The 21,671-nt window shown below is 45.9% G+C and overlaps 1 protein-coding gene across 1 annotated transcript in view; it reads right to left on the reverse strand.

Moving 5' to 3' along the window:
- Nucleotides 1-257: 257 nt before the first annotated feature.
- LOC146201141 (uncharacterized) overlaps nucleotides 258-21,671 on the reverse strand; it is a 35,112-nt gene continuing 13,698 nt past the window's right edge. Inside the window, exons 3-4 of the mRNA XM_084592497.1 lie at nucleotides 1,690-1,744; nucleotides 258-316 (exon numbers count right to left, since the gene is read on the reverse strand). Coding sequence (XP_084448623.1) covers nucleotides 258-316; nucleotides 1,690-1,744 — 114 coding nt within the window. The remainder of the gene's footprint in view (nucleotides 317-1,689; nucleotides 1,745-21,671) is intronic.

The raw sequence follows: 21,671 nt of genomic DNA on the forward strand, positions 1-21,671 counted from the left end.
AACAAAGCGCCCATTGCAGTGAAGTAAAGCTGATGGGGGTTATAACGCAGATTGCCTAGATGCACAACCTGGCACTACTAGAACACACCTGGAAATGGATACTATCTTGGCATCAGTCATATGACATAGCATCAACTGAGAAGACATCAAACTAGCGCCTGCCGCAGTTGTCCAATCTTTAAGGTCAGCATTTTGAATGTTTTTACTCAGATAAACCGTGCTGATGTCTGTCACTGCACTGCATGCCTACAGGCTCTTTACTGCTCGCGCACACTCAGCACGACAGCATGCTGTGTGGGGTCAGAGTTGGCACTGCCTGCAAAAGGGTTGTAAGAAGCAAATGAGGCGGCCTCTCACACTGATTATTCAAACACTGCGCAGAACTGATTTGAAAACTTGTGGATATATTTGAATTACAGTGTAATGGCATGTGTCTGTGCTAACTGAATAACTAGCTGCCGTGATGAAGAAATGCAAGTGTAGATGGCATCAAAATTGAATTATAGACTCATGCCGAAACGCCTTCTCTCTGGGCTATTGCAAACCAGTTCCATTGCCTCTTCTACTGAGCTAGCTTCTGATGCACACAGTGAGCGATTGGCGGCACCCAGGGAGCCCTTGTTGGAAAGGTTTATATAGAGAATGCGTTTCATTATATTCCTTTCATAAGTAGGAGTGCGAGACTAAAAGCTTGAACAGCTTGACAAGGTCTCGGCCAGTTTCAGATTGGCAACATGGTATGATGATGACCTCTCATACATGAATATCAGAATGAAATAAACAGCAACCGATAAGAGTAGCAGGTTATGTGACACAAACACAAGAAACACATGACCATGTGACACAGAAACAAAAAGGCAGTACAATGACATTGAATTGGCTACATAACCAGCAGTGCTAAACAGAAATGAATACTACAAGAATGGGATGCTTAAGCCAATATTTTACTCCTGAGTGCTAGCAGAACTGTTTGAAGACAGATCTGTTTAGACTAGCAAGGATGGATATTTTTATGGCTTAACAAGTTTATAGGCAAAGGCTGCGCGCAGGTGAAGAGTTTGCCATAAGAAGTGCCATGTGGTTGGTATGAACCACATCATTTTATAGCTTAACATGATGCTATAATTGTAGAAAAAAACGTTGTCACGCTTCAGAAGAAAAAGCACATTGCGGTAAAAGTAATGCATGTCAGCTATATATGGAAGACAATTTTCAGAAGCAAATGTAGCTTATGTAACTTAGCACACTCGTCGTGACCCTCACAACCTTCACCCTAGAAGGAATACATCACATGCATGCAGTGTTAGCCTTTGAAGGTGAGCCGAAGCTGCAGTGCCTGCTCCTTCACAATTATGCGAGTGGCTCTGATAAACGCTGTTAGTTCTTGGCAGGAGCGCCTTCCCAAATGCCTTTGAACAGTTCACATGAACGGACTTTAGTTCCCGGCAAGGTGCTTCACCAGGGCATTCTTGACAGCCACTCCTTACGGCTCTTCGCGGTTGCTTGTGCAAACTGGCTGAGGCCGCTTATCATCTGCACTTTGTACCACACCAAACCAGCTTGAATCACATTGGTCGTCGAGCTGCTCGCAAATGTTGTGCAATACACAAGCAGCACGAACCACGTTGTTCACATTATGAATGTTACACTCAAGGCCCTGTAGCAACATTCTAAAGCGTGCCTTCACACTTCCGAATGCATTTTCCACAACACGTTTGGCACTGGACAACCGGTAGTTGAAGGTCTGTGAGGGGGATCCAGAGCCGTCAGGTAGGGGGAACGGCTTCATTAAATGCTTCTGCAAGGGGAATGCTTGGTCAGCAAGAATAATTGGGACAACTTCCACACCTTCAATGACCTTGGTTTCCCCTCTGAATAGTGGACTAGCCAGAACACCAGGCAACCGAGACTTTTGAAATACAGCCGAGTCATTGTTTCTACCAGGGCTCCCAACGTTGGTGTACAGGAACCTGTAGGCATGGTCGACGACAGCACGTAAGGTGACACTAACCATCCCTTATAGTTATAGTAGTCTGTAGCTTCTTGCTTTGGAGGGCACACCTCTATATGGCAGCCATCCAGTGCACCGACACCTTGTGGGAAGCCTCAGACTGCTTCACACTCACGCATGTGCTCATGTAGCTCATTAAGTGTTAGCAACTGCACAAATCGTGCTTCCAACTTCTCTACAATCACGCTGCAAAATTCGTGAAAGATTATGTACACTGAGGCGGGGCTCACGCCAAACAAGTTGGCAACAGTCCGCTCTTCGGCTGATGTTGCGAGGTGGTACAGGCCGATCGCCACACATTTCTCCACCGGGATGGCTTTTCTCATGTTTGTGTTCTGCCGGCGCATAATTCCACAACTCCCACAACGTAACGTAATGTAGCGCGGTTGACGCGGAAGTTTTATCGGAATCCGCAGTCCGGAAGATGCGGCAGCGTTGTTTCATACCACGAGTCAGGTCGCGGCTACGTCCACAAACTCCGCTCACGGACAGACAGGTGCGCCGCCGCCAACAAAAGGCGCTTCGACCGCCTCCGGTGACGCTTGCTTCTTTCTTCAAGCAGGTCGATTTCAGCGCTCAGCGCCACCTTCTGCACCCGCAGGCGTTGTAGTGCTGCCTGATGCGCCCCGAAAGCGGCCCAAAATTCAGCGTCGCGGTCGTTCGCGGCGTACGCCGCAGGTCTGCTGAGGGCCATCGCAGGCTTGATGACAAAAATGCACAGTGTACAGCAAACGAAGTCGCACCAACGGTGAAAGAAAAGACGCGGAAATAGCGAAAGCACCAGCACTGATGTGTCGCAGTGCGCAGTCACGATAAAAAGTGGCGAAAGTTGAGCGCGGAGTCGGCTACGAAGTCGACTGTGATAATTGTTTAAGACTTCTAAGACTTCCGTTTAGCTTTTCGCTAACGTCATGTGGTTGCAGTCACACGTTCAAGTAAAAAAGGTTTCAAACAGGTCTTAGCATGAAACACAACATTTTTTTCTTTTGCTTATTCTTTTAAAAGTAGCTTTGTTTAATAATACGCCTCGATAGGTGAATTTATAACTTCACTCGGGCGAGTATCACGTGATCTTTTCCGTCACACTAACCGAGATGCTTAAAGTGTGTGTAAGCGCGGCTAACTGCGGTTCGCTCTAACGACGGTTAAGCGCCGTAACTGTAGTTAAGCTGCGTTAACAAATGCGTTTGTGGACTGCATGGGTTCAGAAACGGAGAAGTTAGAATTATGAGCGTGCAACGTCTTGGGTTTCAAGCTTTTAGAAAGACCGAAGCGTTGCCATTTTTATGGCCCTATTTTATAGTGCATTGCCATGTTGTCACTAAGCGTGTGCACGTCGGGTTTCCTCTGGCGCAGACAACTGAATCTTCGGCGCACAAGTTTCTGATTTTCAAGAACTTTAGTGCATCACCTTTTTTTTCCCGGCCGCCTTAGCAGCTACTGTCCCGAACGTGCAGCGAAGCGTAAGCACCAGGCACCACCATGGCTGCCAGGCATTTACGCTTCTTGTTCCTAGAGGTTGGTTATTTCTATCGTTGTGTAAATGGGATACGTTCTAGAAAACTGGCATCAGGTCTCACCCAATGCCTGTACATGCTTGCATGTCACACCATCTGCTTAGGTTTGTGCTGCTGTAGGACCATTTTTTGTCTGTTTTCAAATTTGCTCTTGCTGCTTGTCGGGGATGTCGAGCTGAATCCTGGTCCTCTTATCGAAGACGAAGAACAGGAAATGTTTAAGGCTATTATGCAGATACCATCAATCTTGGAAACACAATCCGACCTTCTTGACGAAATTCGTTCGCTTCGACGTAATCAGCAGGCCATTGAACAAAACGTAGAGCGACTCGCAGCCGAGGTTGTGTGCGCTGAGGACCGCGCATCATGTGTCCCACAGTTAAAAGAATCGATAAGAAAGGATCTTGTCTCGCGTCGAATCGGTTCCTTCCGCATTTGCGATAGTCCACAAACGCTATGATGATCTAGATAACAGGGCAAGAAGGAACAGCCTAACCTGTTTGTGGCCACCCAGATTCCCAAAATGAAACATGGGTACAGTGTGAAGAATGAATTCTGACTTTTCGCGCTGAGAAACTAAGTGTAGAACTTAGCTCGATGGCTGCGGAAAGAGCGCGCAGACCTGGGCGTTAGACACCTGAAAAAAAAAGGAAAAAAATGGTCGAATAAAGTGAAATTCTTATCCTTCAAAGACAAGCAACGCTTACTTGCAGCTGCTTCAAAACTAGGGGGTTTCGTTATCGGTCAAGACTACACGAATGAAGTAAGGCATGAGAGAAAAAAGCTGAGACAGTTTGTCAAGGAACGTGGCGGTGACTTAAAGCTCAAGGCAAAAAAATTAGAGTTTGCAAAACAAGTTTACATGTATGAAAGCGCTACTGATGCCGTGAAAAGCATAAACCAATAACCACCAAGGAGTCCGACATTAAAAGAAAGAGCTGATTCTAAACCCAACTTGATAATTATGGCTGTCAACTGTCGCAGCCTCAAGAATTAAAAAAAAGCTGTGGTTTAACTACGGTTAAGCCTAATGTTGTAGTGAAAGGTACAGCCCCCTGGCTACGCTAAGGCTCAGCTTGTAGTGGAGTTTTCTTCTTGTTTTCTTTCTCTTCCGTCTCCTCCTTTATCTTCATCTTCTTCTTCTCCTCTTCCTTCTCCCCCTTCTTCTCCTCCTCCTCCTCTCCTTTCTTCTTCTTTTGCTTCTTCTTCTACGGCCGGCATACGGCACACGGTGTCACGGTGCCACGCCTACAACTTGAAAATCTAGTGCACTGTAGCTTTCGCTACAAAACGATTTCGCTGCACTCTTGGAATTGGTCAAGCCTAATGTGGCCATTGGCGCCGAGTCATGGTTGGACAAAATAATAAGCACCAGCACGATACTGTGAGCGCTGTATGGTGCTTCATCTTTCACACGGGTGCACGTGCTGCTTTATCAGCCTTCTTTCTCGAGGAGATCCATCGCCATCGCTCAGTGTTAGATTCGCTTCGGTGTGCGACCCGGGCTTCAGGTCTCTAATCAACCTGGTTCACCAAGCCCGTGCTTACACGGGGTGGAGGTGCGTCTTGATTTCCCCGCTGCCTCGTCACCTGCCTCTACCTAGGGCTTCGTTCCGGTTGCCGCTTGACCTTTACCACCATCGTCATGACCCAAGAGGGGACCGCCGATGTATTGTGTTCTTCCCACTCCACCCCAGCTCTCCTTACTAGGACTGTGAGCAGCCGTCAGCGCGACCCCCTGACATTAGCCGATCTACGCGGCGACGACGCTGATGGCTGGCCTGACAACTACTACCTCGTTAGTGCCTTCAACGGGTGGTACGACTCCCTCAGACTTATAACCGTGTCAGTTTTCTTGACCAATGTGGGCAAAACTTGGTTTTTGAACCATGAGTCGACAATTCAGGACTGGGCTACATTCAAGAAAAAGTTACGTGAGATATTCTGCGCTCCTGCTGTTCGAACAGAATCCGCTAAGGAGGAGCTGGATGCTTAAGTTAGCGATCCGATGAGCTTATACATCTTATATTGAAGACGTTCTCGTACTTTGTCGGCTTGTAAATGACACCATGCCAGAGGCCGAGCGGGTCCGGCACGTCATTAAGAACATTAGTTTACTTGCCTTCAATGTCCTGGTAGTGCAGAACCCTACCACCTTCGACGCCGTCATCTCGACCTATCAACGACTGGATGAACTTGAGTCAATCCGCCTCCTGCCTGATCAGCCTTCCTTCAGTTTTATTGAAGCCTTCGACCTCCGCGTATTTATCCGCGGAATAATTCGTGAGGAGCTTCTAGCTCAAGGTGATTAGTGGCGCTCCGCGCCTGAGCCACATCCTGCAAGTGCCGGCCTGTGCAGCATTATCAAAGAGTTGGCATGCGCGACTTATTACCTCCCCCCCCCCCCCCCCGTCGGCGGCCCCTGCCTCCCGCCCTTTGCCTACGTACGCCCAGATTGCATCCTTGCCGCGTGCATTTCGAGCACCTACACCACCGGTGCCTCCCATTTCTGATGCCGCCGCAATGACCCCGCAACAGCGCTGCCATACTACCCCACCTGGCGCCCAGCCCGCTCTCTTTGTTATTACTGCGGCTACTGGGGCCATATTTCCCGTTTCTGTCGTCGCCGACTCCAAAGAACGTTGCGGCTGCGACCCATTGGAAACATATTCTAACCACTTATCCAGCTATAACCACCGTTTATGCCCTGATTATCCGTCTTTCGCCGCTCAACCTCGGCGCTTCGCCAAGCTTCTCCGATGCCCCCCCCCCCCCCCACACACTCTTTCTGTCGGAAAACTAACCACTGCAGTTTTAGGAGGGAAAACTGCATTCTTCGACCATGAAAAAATGCTCCGGAATGTACCTCCAATATGATTTTAGTTTGGGTTGAATGTTTACATGTTGAGGCTTTCATCGACACGGGCACCGCGGTTTGTGTGATACACGCTAACTTGTGTTCCCACTTGCCTTACAATGGACGCCTTACGATGGACCTGAACTGTGTGGACCGAATGGTGCAATCATTCGGCCTTCTGCTAAGTGTACGGTGTGAGTGTTTCGGGACGGTGTCCACCACGGTGTCCACCACCATGTACAATTTGCCGTGATGTCTCCTTGCGGTCATCCTATTATTTTTGGCTGGGTTTTCTGTCTGCCGCATCAGCCAGCATTTCGTGTCATGACAGGGTTATCCATATGAACGAGACCGATCTGTCATCTGATTAGTCCGCGCCCCAACATCGCCTGCTTGCCACTAGTGACTCAATTTTGCCTCCTGGATGTGAACAGCTTATTGCGCTTACGTCTAACGACATTGATAATGGGTATGTGCTAATCTAGCCTTCTGATCGCCATCTAACCCATGAAATCTCCTTGCCACCAAGACTTGTTCGGTTTGAATACGGCCCAGCGCTTGTCGCTACTGTAAACACTTCCCCTGTGACTATAGTGCTGACTAAAAGGACCTGTTTTCCCTGTGCCCTGGACATTCAGCCGTTGTCTCTCCCCGCCCTTACTGCTCCCTCTTCCTCAGCAGCCCCTTCTTCCGATGCCTCTCTGTCTGTTCTCTACAGCACCAGTAATCCGGACCTTCCTGCTTCTCATCGCCAAGCATCGCAGAAATTATTTCGCAAACACCAAGCGTTTACAGCACAGCATCATTATCCCAAGTACGTATATTGGCAACCGCGCCCCTTACTGTGTTTCTTTACCAGAATGTAAAATATTTTAAGATAATGTTTATGATATGTTTTGACGAGACATTATCCGGCCCTCAGTCAGCCCCTAGTCCTCCCCGGTCGTCTTGGTACAAAAAGAACGGGACAGTGCGTTTTTGTGTTAATTACCATGCACTTAAAGTAACTCTCAAAGTTGTGTATCATTTGCCATGGATTGACGACTCCCTCGACTGGCTCCAGGGCGCCGAATATTTCTCCACCTTGGATCTGTGTTCTGGTTACTGGCGGATTCCGATGTACGAAGCCAATAAAGAAAAAAACCATATCGCTACTCCCGACGGGCTTTACACCCCGCCGGGGTGGCGCAGTGGTTACGGCGCTCGACTACTATTCCCAAGGACGCGGGATCGAATCCCGGCCTCGGCGGCAGCTTTTCGATGGAGGCGAAAAGCAAGGCGCCCGTGTACTGTGCGATGTTAGTGCACGTTAAAGAACCCCAGGTGGTCTAAATTTTCGGAGTCCTCCACTACGGCGTCTCTCATAGCCTGAGTTGCTTTGGGACGTTAAACCCCACAAACCACCACCGACGGGCTTTACGAATTCAATGTCAAGCCTTTTGGACTTTGAAATGCCCCCGTTACGTTTGAGCTCATGATCGACACTGTTTTTCGAGGGCTTAAGTGGAAAACCTGCTTGCGCTATCTTGATGATATAGTTATCTTCTCTGAGACTTTTTCTGATCGTTTATGCCGCCTTCATCAAGTATCAACGTGCCTGGCTTCCGACGGTCTCCAACTGAATACAAAGAAGTGTAATATAGAAAAGAAAGAAATCAATATTCTAGACAACCTCGTCAGCAGCGATGACATTCGTCCAAACCCTGACAAGCTTGCCGCGGTTTTGAACTTTGCGCTCCCTCAGTAGACTGAAGAACTTCGTAGTTTCCTCGGCCTATTCTCACTTTCGTCGTTTCATTCGCAATTTCGCTATCATTACTGCACCACTAGCTTCTCACCGACCGCACAGCTTTCTTTTGGTCTAAAGAATGCCAGGAAGCTTTTCAAACCCTCAAGAATGCTCTCACTTCAGATCCTATCCTCGCCCACTTCGATGACAATGCCGCCTCCATTCTCCACACCGATGCCAGCGGCCCTTTGGTATCGGTGCCGTCCTTCTGCAGCGTGATACCGCTTGTCAGTAGAAGGTAATCACCTACAAATCCGCTCGTAAACATCAAGATGCCGATGCTCTTTCCTGTTGCCCGCTTTCAGAGTCCCCGGGTAGTGCTCCTTCGATACTTAATGCGTGCACCCTCAATGCCCCGATGTCATCAAGGGCTCCAGACATAACTGGTCCACATTATGCCGCTGCTCCGGATCGCAACGTCCTTATTTCTCACCAGCGAGCAGAGCCATATTGCTGTTCTTTAATCGACCGTCTTATCGGTGCTTTCCAGCCTCCAACCGCTAGAATGAGCAGGCAACCTAAACAGTTCCGATTTGACAACAGAGTGCTCTGTCGTTACATTTATTGCTTTGAAGGCACCCGTTGGGTTCCCGTAATACCGAGAGCACTTTCTTTCTTTCTTTCTTTCTTTCTTTCTTTCTTTCTTTCTTTCTTTCTTTCTTTCTTTCTTTCTTTCTTTCTTTCTTTCTTTCTTTCTTTCTTTCTTTCTTTCTTTCTTTCTTTCTTTCTTTTATTTCTCTTTTCTCTTTCAAAAAACGAAAGAAGGAACTGCGACAAAAGGCGGTTAGGCCTGACGGGGTCACAGTTCCCCATACAGTTCACAGCGGCGCGCAACACGGAAAACAAACGATAACAGAACATTACAGCAAACGTGGTAATTAATCATACTGGAGTAAAACCTAAAAAAAAGGAACAGTGTACACTGTACACTCAAAAAGAAACAACAGCAAATTTGCATTTGTCAAATACAAAACCAGACTAAACAATTATTCCACATTCGGAGAGTATCAACTGCTTTTTTATGTCTCTTTTAAATCTGCGTTTAGAGAGATGGAACATTGAACATAGGGATGGGTTTTTGAGAATAGTTGGAATCTGGTAATTAAGCTTGTGTTTACCGTAATTTGTCCTTGTTTTTGGGACGAGGTATCTGTGTTGTCTGAGAGGGTATTTAGTAGGAAATCGATTAGGAGAGACGGAGGAAAGCCTATTGCTATGGATATGTTGTAACAAGCGGTATGTGTAGACTCGGTTAGCTTGAAGTAGATTATGTTTTTGGTATAGAGGTGATGTTGGTAAGTGTTCCGGTCTTCCATGATAACCCTCAATAGCCCGGAGTGCCTTTTTTTGCAGAATCAAAAGCTTGTGATAATTGCTATTTGTTGTGGTGCCCCACACCAGTGCACAATAAGATAACTTAGAAAAAAATAGAGCATAATACATAGATACTTTTAATGAAACAGGTAAAAGGTCACTGGTCCTGTAGAGACAGCCAACAGTTCTGCTAAGATCTGTGGCAAGTTTAGAAATATGTGTATTCCAGGATAGGTGTTCATTGAACCAGACACCGAGAAACTTCTGAGTGGTTACCTGCTGTATTTGTTTGTTAGCATACCTTATATCAAGTGAGTAATGGATTGGGGCGTTGATAGGTCTGAAAATAATATAACTAGTCTTGGATAAGTTTAAGCTAAATTGATTTGCCTGCATCCAAGCGTGCAATTTTACCATGTAGTCATTTACAGTAGTTTCTAAATCTGGCAGAGTTCGGGCTGTGAAAAATATATTCGTATCATCAGCATACATGACCAAATCAGGTGAATCAGGTATGTTACAAACATCATTTATGTAAACTAAAAATAAAAGTGGGCCTAAAATAGATCCCTGCGGCACACCTTGAGTAACACACAAGAAATCTGAAACAAAATTATTGCATTTGACATATTGAGGTCTGTTGCTCAAGTAACTTCTAAGCAGGCTCAAGGAAGTACCTCGTATTCCATATCTAGTTAGTTCGCCTAAAAGAATTTCATGCTGCACGCAATCAAAAGCCTTTCGGCTTTTGATTGCGTGCTTTTGATTTCACTTCGCTCCCATATTCTGGCGGCCCTCCACGATGATGCTACAGCCGGTCACTTAGGCTTTCACAAAAGTTACCATCGCGTGGAAAGCCGTTTCGTCTTGCTTGGCTTCTCCTCAAGCGTGGAAAAATACACCGGTTCTTGTCTGCCATGCCAGCGCCGCAAGAGGTCGACTTCATCTCCCTATGGCCTATTACAGCTGCTACCTTGCCCTGGCACTGTTTTCGCCGTTATGCGCGTCGACTTGTACGGGCCATTTCCATCGTCCACCCGAGGTAATCGCTGGATCGTCACCGTCGTCGACCATCTTACATGCTACGCTGAGATTATTGCTATGGCTCAGCATCTGAGGCCGTGAGCTTCTTTTTCAAGCCCTCGTACTGCACCATGGGATCCCTCAAGTCCTTCTCAGTAACCGCGATCGGACATTTCTGTCGGCGATTGTAGCTGACGTTCTTTAAGCCTCTACCTCAATTCCCAACATGACCGCCATCTATCACCCGCAAACCAATGGGTTGACTGAGTGATTCCACCGCACGCTTTCTGACATGCAGTATATGTACGTCGACCAGGGACCACCGAAATCGGGACGTAATTCTTCCTTTTGTTACGTTCGCCTACAACACGGCTGTACAGCGGAACATAGGCTACACGTCGTCTTTCCTCGTTTGCGGCCGTTCTCTTGCTACACTTCTTGATGCTTCTTTACTTTATACACCTGTCAGCTCCTCATAGTCTCTTCCTGACCAGTTCATTTCCAGAGTGGCCATATGTCGCCGGATTGCGCGCCTCAACACTGAAACCAATCAGCAAGACCGCAAGTGTCGCTACAATGCGACTCACCGCCAAGTTTTGTTTCGTCCCGGCGACTAGGTATTACTTTGGACACCATTACGCACTCTTGGCCACTGTGATAAGTTCCAGCGCTGTTTCATCGGTCCGTACGCAATTCTCGGGCAAACCTCCACTGTCAATTACCGCGCCTACCCAGTTTGTGGTCCTCCGAACAGCGCTTACCGTGCAAATGAAGTTGTACACGTTTCGTGCATGAAGCCTTTTATTCGGCTCAATATTGCGGACTAAATGCGGCCAGGCTGGCGGCTTCAACTACCGCGGGGGAAACAGTGTGAGCGCTGTATGGCGCTTCATCTTTCACATGGGTGCACGTACTGCCTCATCTTCATCCTTCTCTCTTGCGCAGATCCATCGTTATCGCTCAGTGCGTGATTCACTTCGGCGCGCGATCCGGACTCAGTTCTCTAATAAACCTAGTCCACCAAGCCCGTCCTTACAAAATGTGCGCCTAATTACGATATACCGGAAAAACCGTAACAAGCATGGCAGTGGTGTTTTTGTCATTGTTGCTGATAAATTGAACAGCATACCTCCTAACACAGAAATCAAGACATGCGAAGTGGTCTTGTGTAAGATCATACTGGCTAACGGTTCCTCAATGGCTATTGGTTCATTTTACAGATCTCCAGCACTTAAAACACCGCAACCCTTATTTTAATTGAGCTACATACTACTAACCCTGGATGCATTTTACATTACTTTAGGTGGTGATTTTAATTTACCTAATGTAGGTCTCCCTAAAACCGAATATAAAGACTACATGGCTTCTTCATACTGCTTTCGTGAAATGAATAATACTCATTCCCTATTTCAGTTTGGGGAATTCCCAACTAGAATAGGTTGCGGTAGTGCAAATGTACTTGACTTTCTGCAACGATCGCATCCTCGTTTCTTTAATCACCACAATTCCCGGTTTAAGCGACCATGAAGTGTTAATCGCAAGATTATCGTGGTTTTTCCAAGCACCATAGAAGGACGTCAACACGTATGGTATTTCATTACGGCCCATGAGGCTATTCTCGATATCATGTGAATTCGATGCCTTTCTTCCAGAATTTAGACATCACAGTTCCAGACGTTGTATACATTCCACGTGGCACCTATTGAAGACAAAACTCGTGGTCTTAGTGCAGACATATGTTCCATCACACACCATTTCGTTGAAGTGTCGAACAGATACGATTTGAATGAACAAAGCTATTCGAACCTTGATAAGCAAAAGGCACCGCTCATATCGTAGGTAATGTCAATCACTAGAGCCTTCCTTGCAATGCAAATTGAAGGAGCTGAACAAGATTGTAACTCGAGAGATGCGCAAGGTCGAACGTGCGTATCTTAGTGTTCTAGGCGGCAAAATAAAGAATAATCCAAAACAAGTATGGAAGTACTTACGTAAAAAGTAAGCAGCACGGAAGAGACAATATCCGAAATATTATAGATGACGTCAACTATAGCTCGGATCTGGAAGGCAAGGCTGAACAGTTTAATCGTTATTTTCAGTCGTTTTTTTTTCTCTATCAGCATGCCCTTGCGACGACTTACATATTGTTAATAGAGAGATTTAGCTTACCGTGATCCGCGATCCGCCACCGCGACCCTCTACCGCGTGTGGGCGGGGCGTACAAGCTGATTGGTCCCGACGCGACAGGTGTATGTGCCGACATCCAGTATCTGGGCCATCTATCGGCGTCAAGGGGATCTGGGCATACGCAGTGGAACGCGCGGTGGCGGATAACGGTAGCCGATCGCTGATCACGGTGAACTAAAACTCTCTAATGAGTTTACTGAGATCGATGCTATAGATTTCTCGGTACATGGAATAGTGTTACTTTTGCAGCAGCTCAAGGTAAACATGGAACCTGGTTCTGATCGTATTCCGAATTGTATTTTGAAGAACTTTGCAGTTTCTGTCGCTCCTTTTTTTAGTAACACTCTTTCAAAAATCAATGGATGTTGTCGTCTTGCACGGTGACTGGAAAAACGCCAACGTAGTTCCTCTATGTAAATGTGGCGACAAAACAAAAACTGTAAATATAGGCCTATCTCACTTACAAGTGTCATATGCAAATCGCTAGAGCATATAATTTGCACTAATTTATTTAAGCACCTTCACGATACCAACTTTTTTTGTTCAATGCAACATGGCTTCAGAAAAGGATCTTCTTGGAATACGCAAGGAACTGAGTTTGCTCACGATGTCGCTTTCTCAATTGTCGCTGAGGGCAATAGGTCCGGGCGTTCGCTGGTAGTTATGACCGATTCACAAGCCGCTTGCCGAGGATTCACCAACGGCAGGATTGGCAAGAAAGCGGCGGGATAAATGATACAAAAGAACTCGTACTTTGGACTCCAGGGCACGTCGGCATTGCCGGGAACATCCAGGCCGATCTCAAAACTCGAGGTTATGCAAACCGAAGGAGGTCAGAGGCTGAAGAGACCGAGGTAGGGACTCGTACTTACGCAGACATCTTGGTGTACTACCGGGGGGCCAGACGACGGTATCCTCCTCCCCACAAGTTGTTAAACAGGGACCAGTCAGTGTCTTGGCGACAGCTACAAACAAATTATTATTCATGCCTGTCTTTATACAGCAGAATACATCCGACCGTATACAGGGCCACATGTCCCTGGTGTGGACAGAAACCGACAATTTATCATATCACATGGGCCTGCTAGGAAATAGATGCAGTGCCTATAATTCACAACACCTCGCCGGAGCAGTCGCAGCCTGCGCTGTCCAGTTCGGAGTCGAGAGACCAGCTTTGGCTGATTGAACGGGCCAGCTGGGCAGCAAAAGCCGTGAGAGTCCTGGAATGAGGACCTAACCACGGGAGCTCTACACTATTATTTTTCCTTTTTTTTGCATTATATAAAGTTTTCTCTCTGTCTCTCTCAATTAACAATGATAACTAGTTTGGCTGCATACTTTTGGATTTTCAAGAAGTTTTTATTCTGTCGCATATAATCTATTATTAATGAAACTGTCTACCGTCAAAGTTCCACCACCCTGCCGAAATGCCTCGAAGCGTATCTCCTCGGTAGGAAGCAACGCGTTATTCTGGAAGGCGCAGGTTCATCCGATATTGCAGTCTTATTGGGTGTTCCCCAGGGATCAGTTTTGGGCCCTTTTTGTTAAATATTTATCAATGATATAGTTGATGATCGGGTTTCCAGTCGGGTCACATTGTATGCTGATGATTGTTGCATTTGCGGGATTTGCGGCCACGAATTGCTGACGCTAAGTTGTGCAATTCCTGTTCTAGCGCTGCAAGATCGTTCGTGCCCCCTGCCCTTCCTGCTCGACCGACCACCATCTGCAGTTCATCGCAGGGAGTACATCGTGGCCTGCATCTTATCAGGCATCTACAGCGTGCTGACAAACACTGCGACGCAGCCCGTGTCATCACTCTGGGAAACAGCGCCACCGTGCACTACTTAAATGATCACCTTCCACTGTGCTCTTGGGATTTGCGGCCACGAATTGCCGACGCTAAGTTGTGCCATTCCTGTTCTAGCGCTCCAAGATCGTTCGTGAACCCCGGCCCTTCCTACTGGACCGACCACCATCTGCAGTTCATCGCAGATAGTACATCGTGGCCTGCATCTTATCAGGCATCTACAGCGTGCTGACAGACACTGCGACGCAGCCCGTGTCATCACTCTGGGAAACAGCGCCACCGTGCACTACTTAAAGGATCACCTGGCACTGTGCTCTTGGGATTTGCGGCCACGAATTGCCGACGCTAAGTTGTGCCATTCCTGTTCTAGCGCTCCAAGATCGTTCGTGAACACCGGCCCTTCCTACTGGACCGACCACCATCTGCAGTTCATCGCAGGGAGTACATCGTGGCCTGCATCTTATCAGGCATCTACAGCGTGCTGACAAACACTGCGACGCAGCCCGTGTCATCACTCTGGGAAACAGCGCCACCGTGCACTACTTAAAGGATCACCTGCCACTGTGTTCTTGGGATTTGCGGCCACGAATTGCCGACGCTAAGTTGTGCCATTCCTGTTCTAGGTAGTATTTTATTTTATTTTTTTTTTTAATTTTTTTACTTCATTCACCTGTGGCTGCTTATCCCCATTCTGAGTGTTTTATGCGATTTTCGTGAACAAGATGGGTATCGACGTCTGCACCTACCGGTTGCGAATTGGCACATTTTTTGCTTGCCGAGGAACGGGAAATAGCAATGCGGATAGTTTTTGCCCAATTCCGGGATTCATCCGTGTTCCTTGCCCTAGACTATCTCTTATATATTTGTCGTCATGCTTTGCTCTCCTGCTATGCTCAGGTGATATTGAATCAAATCCTGGCCCTAAGATTGATGACGGTCTCGCGCTATTGAAGGAATGCCATGAAAAGACTACTTCTGCCCTAGCTGACATTAAAAAGGATATCGGGGACAATAAGTTAAGACTTAGATCCTTGGAACAAAGCATTGGTGCATGTCTGATGTGAAAAGCAATGTCGGTGCAGTCAATGAATCGCTACAACAGGTGAAGTCCGGTATATCAAAAACGAATGAAGAAATCGTGGATGTTGTGGACGATATCAACAATCGAATGCGAAGAAACAATCTCCTAATCCAAGGTCTCCCAGAAAAAGAAAACGAGGACTATGAGGAATCAGAAAAAATTGTGAGGGAATTCTTCTCCGATCATCTTCAGATAAATGCTGGCGACATTGAGCGCGCCCATCGAGTAGGGCAGCGCCGAGATAACGTTCACCGCCCCTTGATTGTCAAATTTCTAAACTTTAAATCAAAGGCTGAGGCACTACGTAACGCTTACAAACTTAAAGACCCCGATACTCCTAAGGTTTGGCTGGAGGAGGATTTCTCCCCCAGGGTACAATATGCCCGAAAGATGCTGCGTGACTAAGCTAAAGCGACCCGTTACGAGAAGGAGCGCTTCAGTGTTCGATTCAACAAGCTTCACCTACGCGGCTGTATCTACGAGTACAATTCATCCACAGGCAGAGTAGAGCTGATCACACGTACGAATCCCTCCGAGCACTGACTGCCTTCTTCGCGTCAACCTCAAGCCACTCATGTATCAGCAATTTCGATCCTTCTAGCTAACTTTCGCAGCATTCTTCCAAAGGTTGATGTTTTAAAATCATTTTTGCACACATGCTCCGCTGACATAATTATCGGCACAGAAACGTGGTTATCTGACGAAGTTTCCAACTGCGAGCTTGCGCTTCCGAGTTCTTTGGTGCTCTTCCGCAAAGACAGAGATAACCACCGAGGTGGCGGAGTTACGATCGCAGTTAAAGATGATTACCAACCTTCTCTTGTGCAGATTGACACTCCTCTCGAATTGATTTGGGTATCTGCTTGCTTTCAGCACATCAAATGCATTTTTGGGGCTTGCTATCGTCCCCCTGATAGCAGATCTGATTTTTCTGAACTCCTGAACGACGCTCTCGAACACATTACAACAAAGTTTCCAAAGTGTATTATTGTCTTAGGTGGCGATTTCAATTATCCCTATATCGATTGGTTGTCTTCTTCTATCTGTTCTCAGAATAATCGCTCTGAATGCGTTCGCTTTTTCCACTTGCTTCAGCTGCATCACCTTTCACAGCTGGTACAGCAACCCACGCGCGGCAGTCATATCTTAGACTTACTCTTAACTAATCATCCCGAACAAGCTACAACGCGTGTCCTGGAGGAGATTAGCGACCATAGGCTGGTTCACTGCTCCTTAATGATGCCTCGGACTAACAAAATAAAATAAAAGATTGCGTGACTACGCTCATGCCGATATGCAGAAAATTAATCATATATTTTCTAGCTTTTCCCCCTGGTTTGCAGACACCCTTGAAATGCGATCCGCGAACGAGAATTGGAGCCTATTGCGTGATAAGCTCAAAGAAATTGAATCTACTTGTATTCCACAATTCACAATCAGAGCAGGAGCCAATGACCCCTGGTTCACAGCCCATGTGAAGAGAAGCCTGAACAGAAAAAAGAGGGCTTATAAGAAAGCTAGTAGAACCAATTCACCGCTTGACTGGGAAAGATACCATAACCTTTCGAATTTAACTGCAGCCGCAATCCTGGAAGCTAAGGAAAATTATTTTAGCCGGACCCTTCCCAATATGCTTAAAACCAACCCTAAAAAATTCTGGCGCTCAGTTAATCCCAAACCCGACCAGACTGCGCCTATCCTAACGGACGAGAATGGTTGTGCCTATTCCTCTCCATTTATCGTTGAAACGTTTAGTGAACTCTTTCGTCAAGTGTTCACAGACGAGATGCCACTTACCAGTTCCCATGTACTGACTCCTTCGTGCACACAGTTTAAGTTCCCCCCAATTGTAATATCTGAAAACGGTGTAGCGAAGGCGATTGACAGACTTCCGCTTTCCACCAGTCCTAGCCCCGATGGCATCACCTCCAAACTTCTCAAACTAACGTGCCATAAATCAGCATTTCTTTTGTCGCTGCTATTTCAGCAGTCACTTGACTCAGGATGCGTCCCGGACGACTGGAAGATCGCTCACCTCATTCCTACACATAAGGCGGGAGCTCGTTCTGATCCTACTAACTACAGGCCCATTTCCCTGACATCAATATGCTCCAAACTATTAGAACACATCTTGTTCTCTCACATTATGAACCATTTAAACTTAAATAATCTGCTTCTAGAAAACCAGCATGATTTCCGGTACAAAAGATCATGTCAAACGCAGTTATTTGAATTAGTTACTGACCTACATCATGCGCTACATATGTCCCTTGACACAGACGCAATTTTTGTCGATTTTTCAAAAGCCTTTGATCGTGTTCCTCACAAACGTTTACTGTTAAAAACTAAAAATCTGCAGCTTGATGATAACACGGCCAGATGGATCGCTGAATTCTTGACTAATCGTTTCCAATCAGTTAAGATAAATGATTGCATCTCTAACCCTGCCCGTGTAAAATCAGGTGTTCCACAAGGGACAGTTCTCGGGCCTTTGCTCTTTTTAATTTACATAAATAACATAGCAAGTAACATCAACTCATCAATTCGCCTTTTTGCAGACGACTGCGTAATCTATAAAACAATATCTAACGCGGAAGATGCACATACGCTTCAGTCTGATCTAAACAGGCTAACTGAATGGTGCCGTACTTGGCAAATGGAAATTAATGAAGAAAAAACTAAACATATAAGATTTTCGTCTGTTCCAGGGCCGTTACTTAGCGTGTACACAATCAACGGTAAAGCTGTTGAATCTGTTTCTTCTATAAAATATCTGGGTGTTCATTTGCATTTTAATCTCTCTTGGAATGCTCATATAGACTTCATCACCGGCAAAGCTTTCAGAAAACTTGGCATGCTAAGGCGCCGTTTATACCTCGCAAATTCTAATACAAGACATCAAGCTTACACTACACTAATAAGGCCAACCTTAGAATATGCTTCCGTCATATGGCATCCTTACCAGGACTCCCTTTCGAATCTTCTTGAATCCGTCCAGAATAAAGCAGCAAGATTGATTACATCATCCTACTCAAGATTTCAGAGCGTATCATCAATTAAAGAAGTTTTAAACCTACCATCGCTCGCTTTCAGAAGGAAGTTTGCGCGATTATCATTTATTCAAACATTATACTATAGCAATTCGAAATTTGCTCGCTCCCCTCTTTTTCCTGCTCCTCAAGTCTCATCCCGGCTTGACCATGCGAACAAAATCCTGGCACTGTTCGCACAAACAAAAAAATACCAATATTCACCACTCTCTTTAGCAATAAATGAATGGAATCAGTTGGCGTCAAATATCGCTGTTTTGACTGATTTATCAGAGTTTCAAGCAGCATTGCTAGCTTCTTCAGACGCATCGTAGTCAATTTGAGTGGTTTTGTCGTTCCTTGTAAAAAGCTTTCTTTCCTTGATTCTTTCGGTGTAATATGTGTTTCTGAGTCGGTGAGATCTCATATGTTTCATTTGTTATCTTTTTCTGGTTTTAGTTTCAGCTTTGTAGTGTCTGTCATGCGCGATGAGCATGTTTTTCCCTTTTGCTGAAATCGCTGCACATTTTTATCTTTTTACAGTTCTCTTATTATGTTTAAATATTGCTTGCCCGACTATTTTTTTATGGTTTTGTATAAAGATTACTATGACTAGTTATATACTTCCCTCACATACCACCATAACATCATCTGTTAATCTGTTTTTGTTCTACCCTGATTTGCTTCCACATTCTCCCCCCCCCCCCCCCCCCCCCCCTATGTAATGCCCTATTGTGCCTTTAGGGTATTTCAAATAAATAAATAAATAAACGTACCGTGACGTCGCTTGTGTAAGCGAATCTTATGAATTGCAAAGTGACCTCGACTCTGTCTTAACATGGTGCAAAACACGGAACATGACAATATATTTTAGAAAATGTAAAGTTCTGCAATTTACAAATAAAAATCAACCTTCAACTACCCAGTAATCTCTAAGCGACATAAATGTATAATTGGTTAAGAATTACAAGTACTTGGACGCTATCTTCGCAAATAACCTGCCCTGGAATGGCCACGTAAACCACATTGGTACCAAAGCTAGCTGTTTGTCAAACTTTTAAAATGCAGTTTAAAGCGGTCACATGCTGATTTGAAGAAGACACTCTGCTTGACAAACGCGCGTCTCATCTTAGAATAAAGTTGTGCTACTTGGGATCCGGAAACACAAACACCTATTAGCGAACTTGAACGAATTTAAGAACGAGCAGCAAGGTTTGTGTCCTCGTATTATGATTTCACCAAAAGCTCCTCTCACATGAGTAAAAATTTGGGGTCGCCTTTATTGCAAGAGAGACTCAAATACCTTACATTTAAGCTATTTTACAATATTTTTATAGGCGCGACGGGTTTGTCTCAAGATTTATGCATGAAAGCTCTCAGCTCCCAGCTATATATATCCTCCCGTTTAGATCATTATTTAATGTTTCAAGAATACCATTGCCGTATAAATGTCTTTAGAAACCCATTTTTTCCGAAACAGTGCATGACAGAATAAATTGCTAGAAGTTGTCATAGGCCCGCAATCTTCTTTTGAAAATGCTCTGCCACGCTTTTTGTACAATTAACCTTTTTTTTTTTTTAGTGCTGCGTTGCTGTTCGTTTTCTAACTTTTTGTATATGATTGTTTCATATTACAATATGCCATGTCTATTTACGTCTTTCTTTCTTTCATGATTCTTTAGTTATCAGTTTGCTCAGTATAGGTATGCATTGCATTTTATTTTTTTTTCTGCAATGTGTCATCCGCATGACGATGTATGCTTTGCAACTGTATCCCCCTTACAAAAATACCCTCAAGGGCCGCTGTAGGTACCTGAATAAGTAAATAAATAAATAAATAGATACACAAGAACACTCGCCTTAAACACCACAACCAGAGCTTTCTATATTGAAGTTTCACGCGGCCAACGAATATCACCGAAAAGAAATTGTGCAAAACACGTCAGTACCCGTAAAAGTCAACGCGAATCCACGCAAAGCTAACCGCTATGCAAAGCAAGCGTCAGGCGCACTCTTTTTTATCTGCGCAACAACCAGCGAGTTCGCGCCGTAGCTGAGCACAGCAGCCGGCGTGCTGGCCTAAACTGCTTCAAATGGAGGATAGTTTAACAAGAAGATATTTCACACCTTTCCTTTCCTGGAAATTGCCGGAGTGTCCCGATCTGGTCCAGAACAGCCGGCTGGCCACATGCCGATTACGGCACTTTAAAGTCACCAACCGGTGTGTTCATCTTATAAAGCTTGAAATGCAGCGTTGTTTGGCAACATAGCGTTCCTCACCTTGCCGTCCAGACAAACTGCAGTAGTTTTGCTTCGGAGACCAAGATAGCTGTAAAATACGTGGTATGTTCTCACGAACAAACAAGCCACCCCCGCAGACTGCCCTCCCGCAATCTGCTTTCGTCTGCGCCGGCGGCACCCGCGCGGATGCCGCCATCCATTTGGAGGAGCAGCACTAAACGGTATCAGAAACGTGACATTTCCTGGGGCTAGATTTCGCCGAGGCCCCATTCTGCACGAAATCCTTTCTTTGTGACAAGGTCAACAGACGTATACCCTTGCTAGTATCTTCATACGAGTCATTCCTGGGTGTGCCGCGTGCAGCAACAAGAGTACATGACCTTGCAAGGGGTTTGGCGCAATAACCTAATTTCTTCAAGCCAGGCATCCTTGCTCTGTAGACATGTCATCTCTGCGTGTAAAAAACGCTCGCAGTTCTTCCAGGCGGTCTTCTGGTGATCCTGCATAGAAGTATCTCAAGACGCTTGTTGGAAGAGAGTCTTGCTTCGTTTCGCGAGCAACCTCTATAGCTGTTAGCCGGGTTGTATCAAAAACAGCCAAACGCTCCCGGGTCACCGTTGTCTGAAGCTGTAGACAGCGGTAGTTGTGAGTCCGCAAGTCCTATTTTTTTACCGTTTCGAAACTTCAGCTCGTACGCTGCCAACGAAAGCGCCCATCTGTGCAGGTGCTAAAGTTGGCAGCGGCCGCCCCAGAAGCCGTCCGTACAATCAGCGATGAAATAGCCGCAATCCAGATACGAGCGCCGATTTTTT

The sequence above is a fragment of the Amblyomma maculatum genome, chromosome 2 (genome assembly GCF_055883805.1).
Source record: "Amblyomma maculatum isolate TAMU_Amacu chromosome 2, ASM5588380v1, whole genome shotgun sequence".
Lineage (NCBI taxonomy): Eukaryota > Metazoa > Arthropoda > Arachnida > Ixodida > Ixodidae > Amblyomma > Amblyomma maculatum.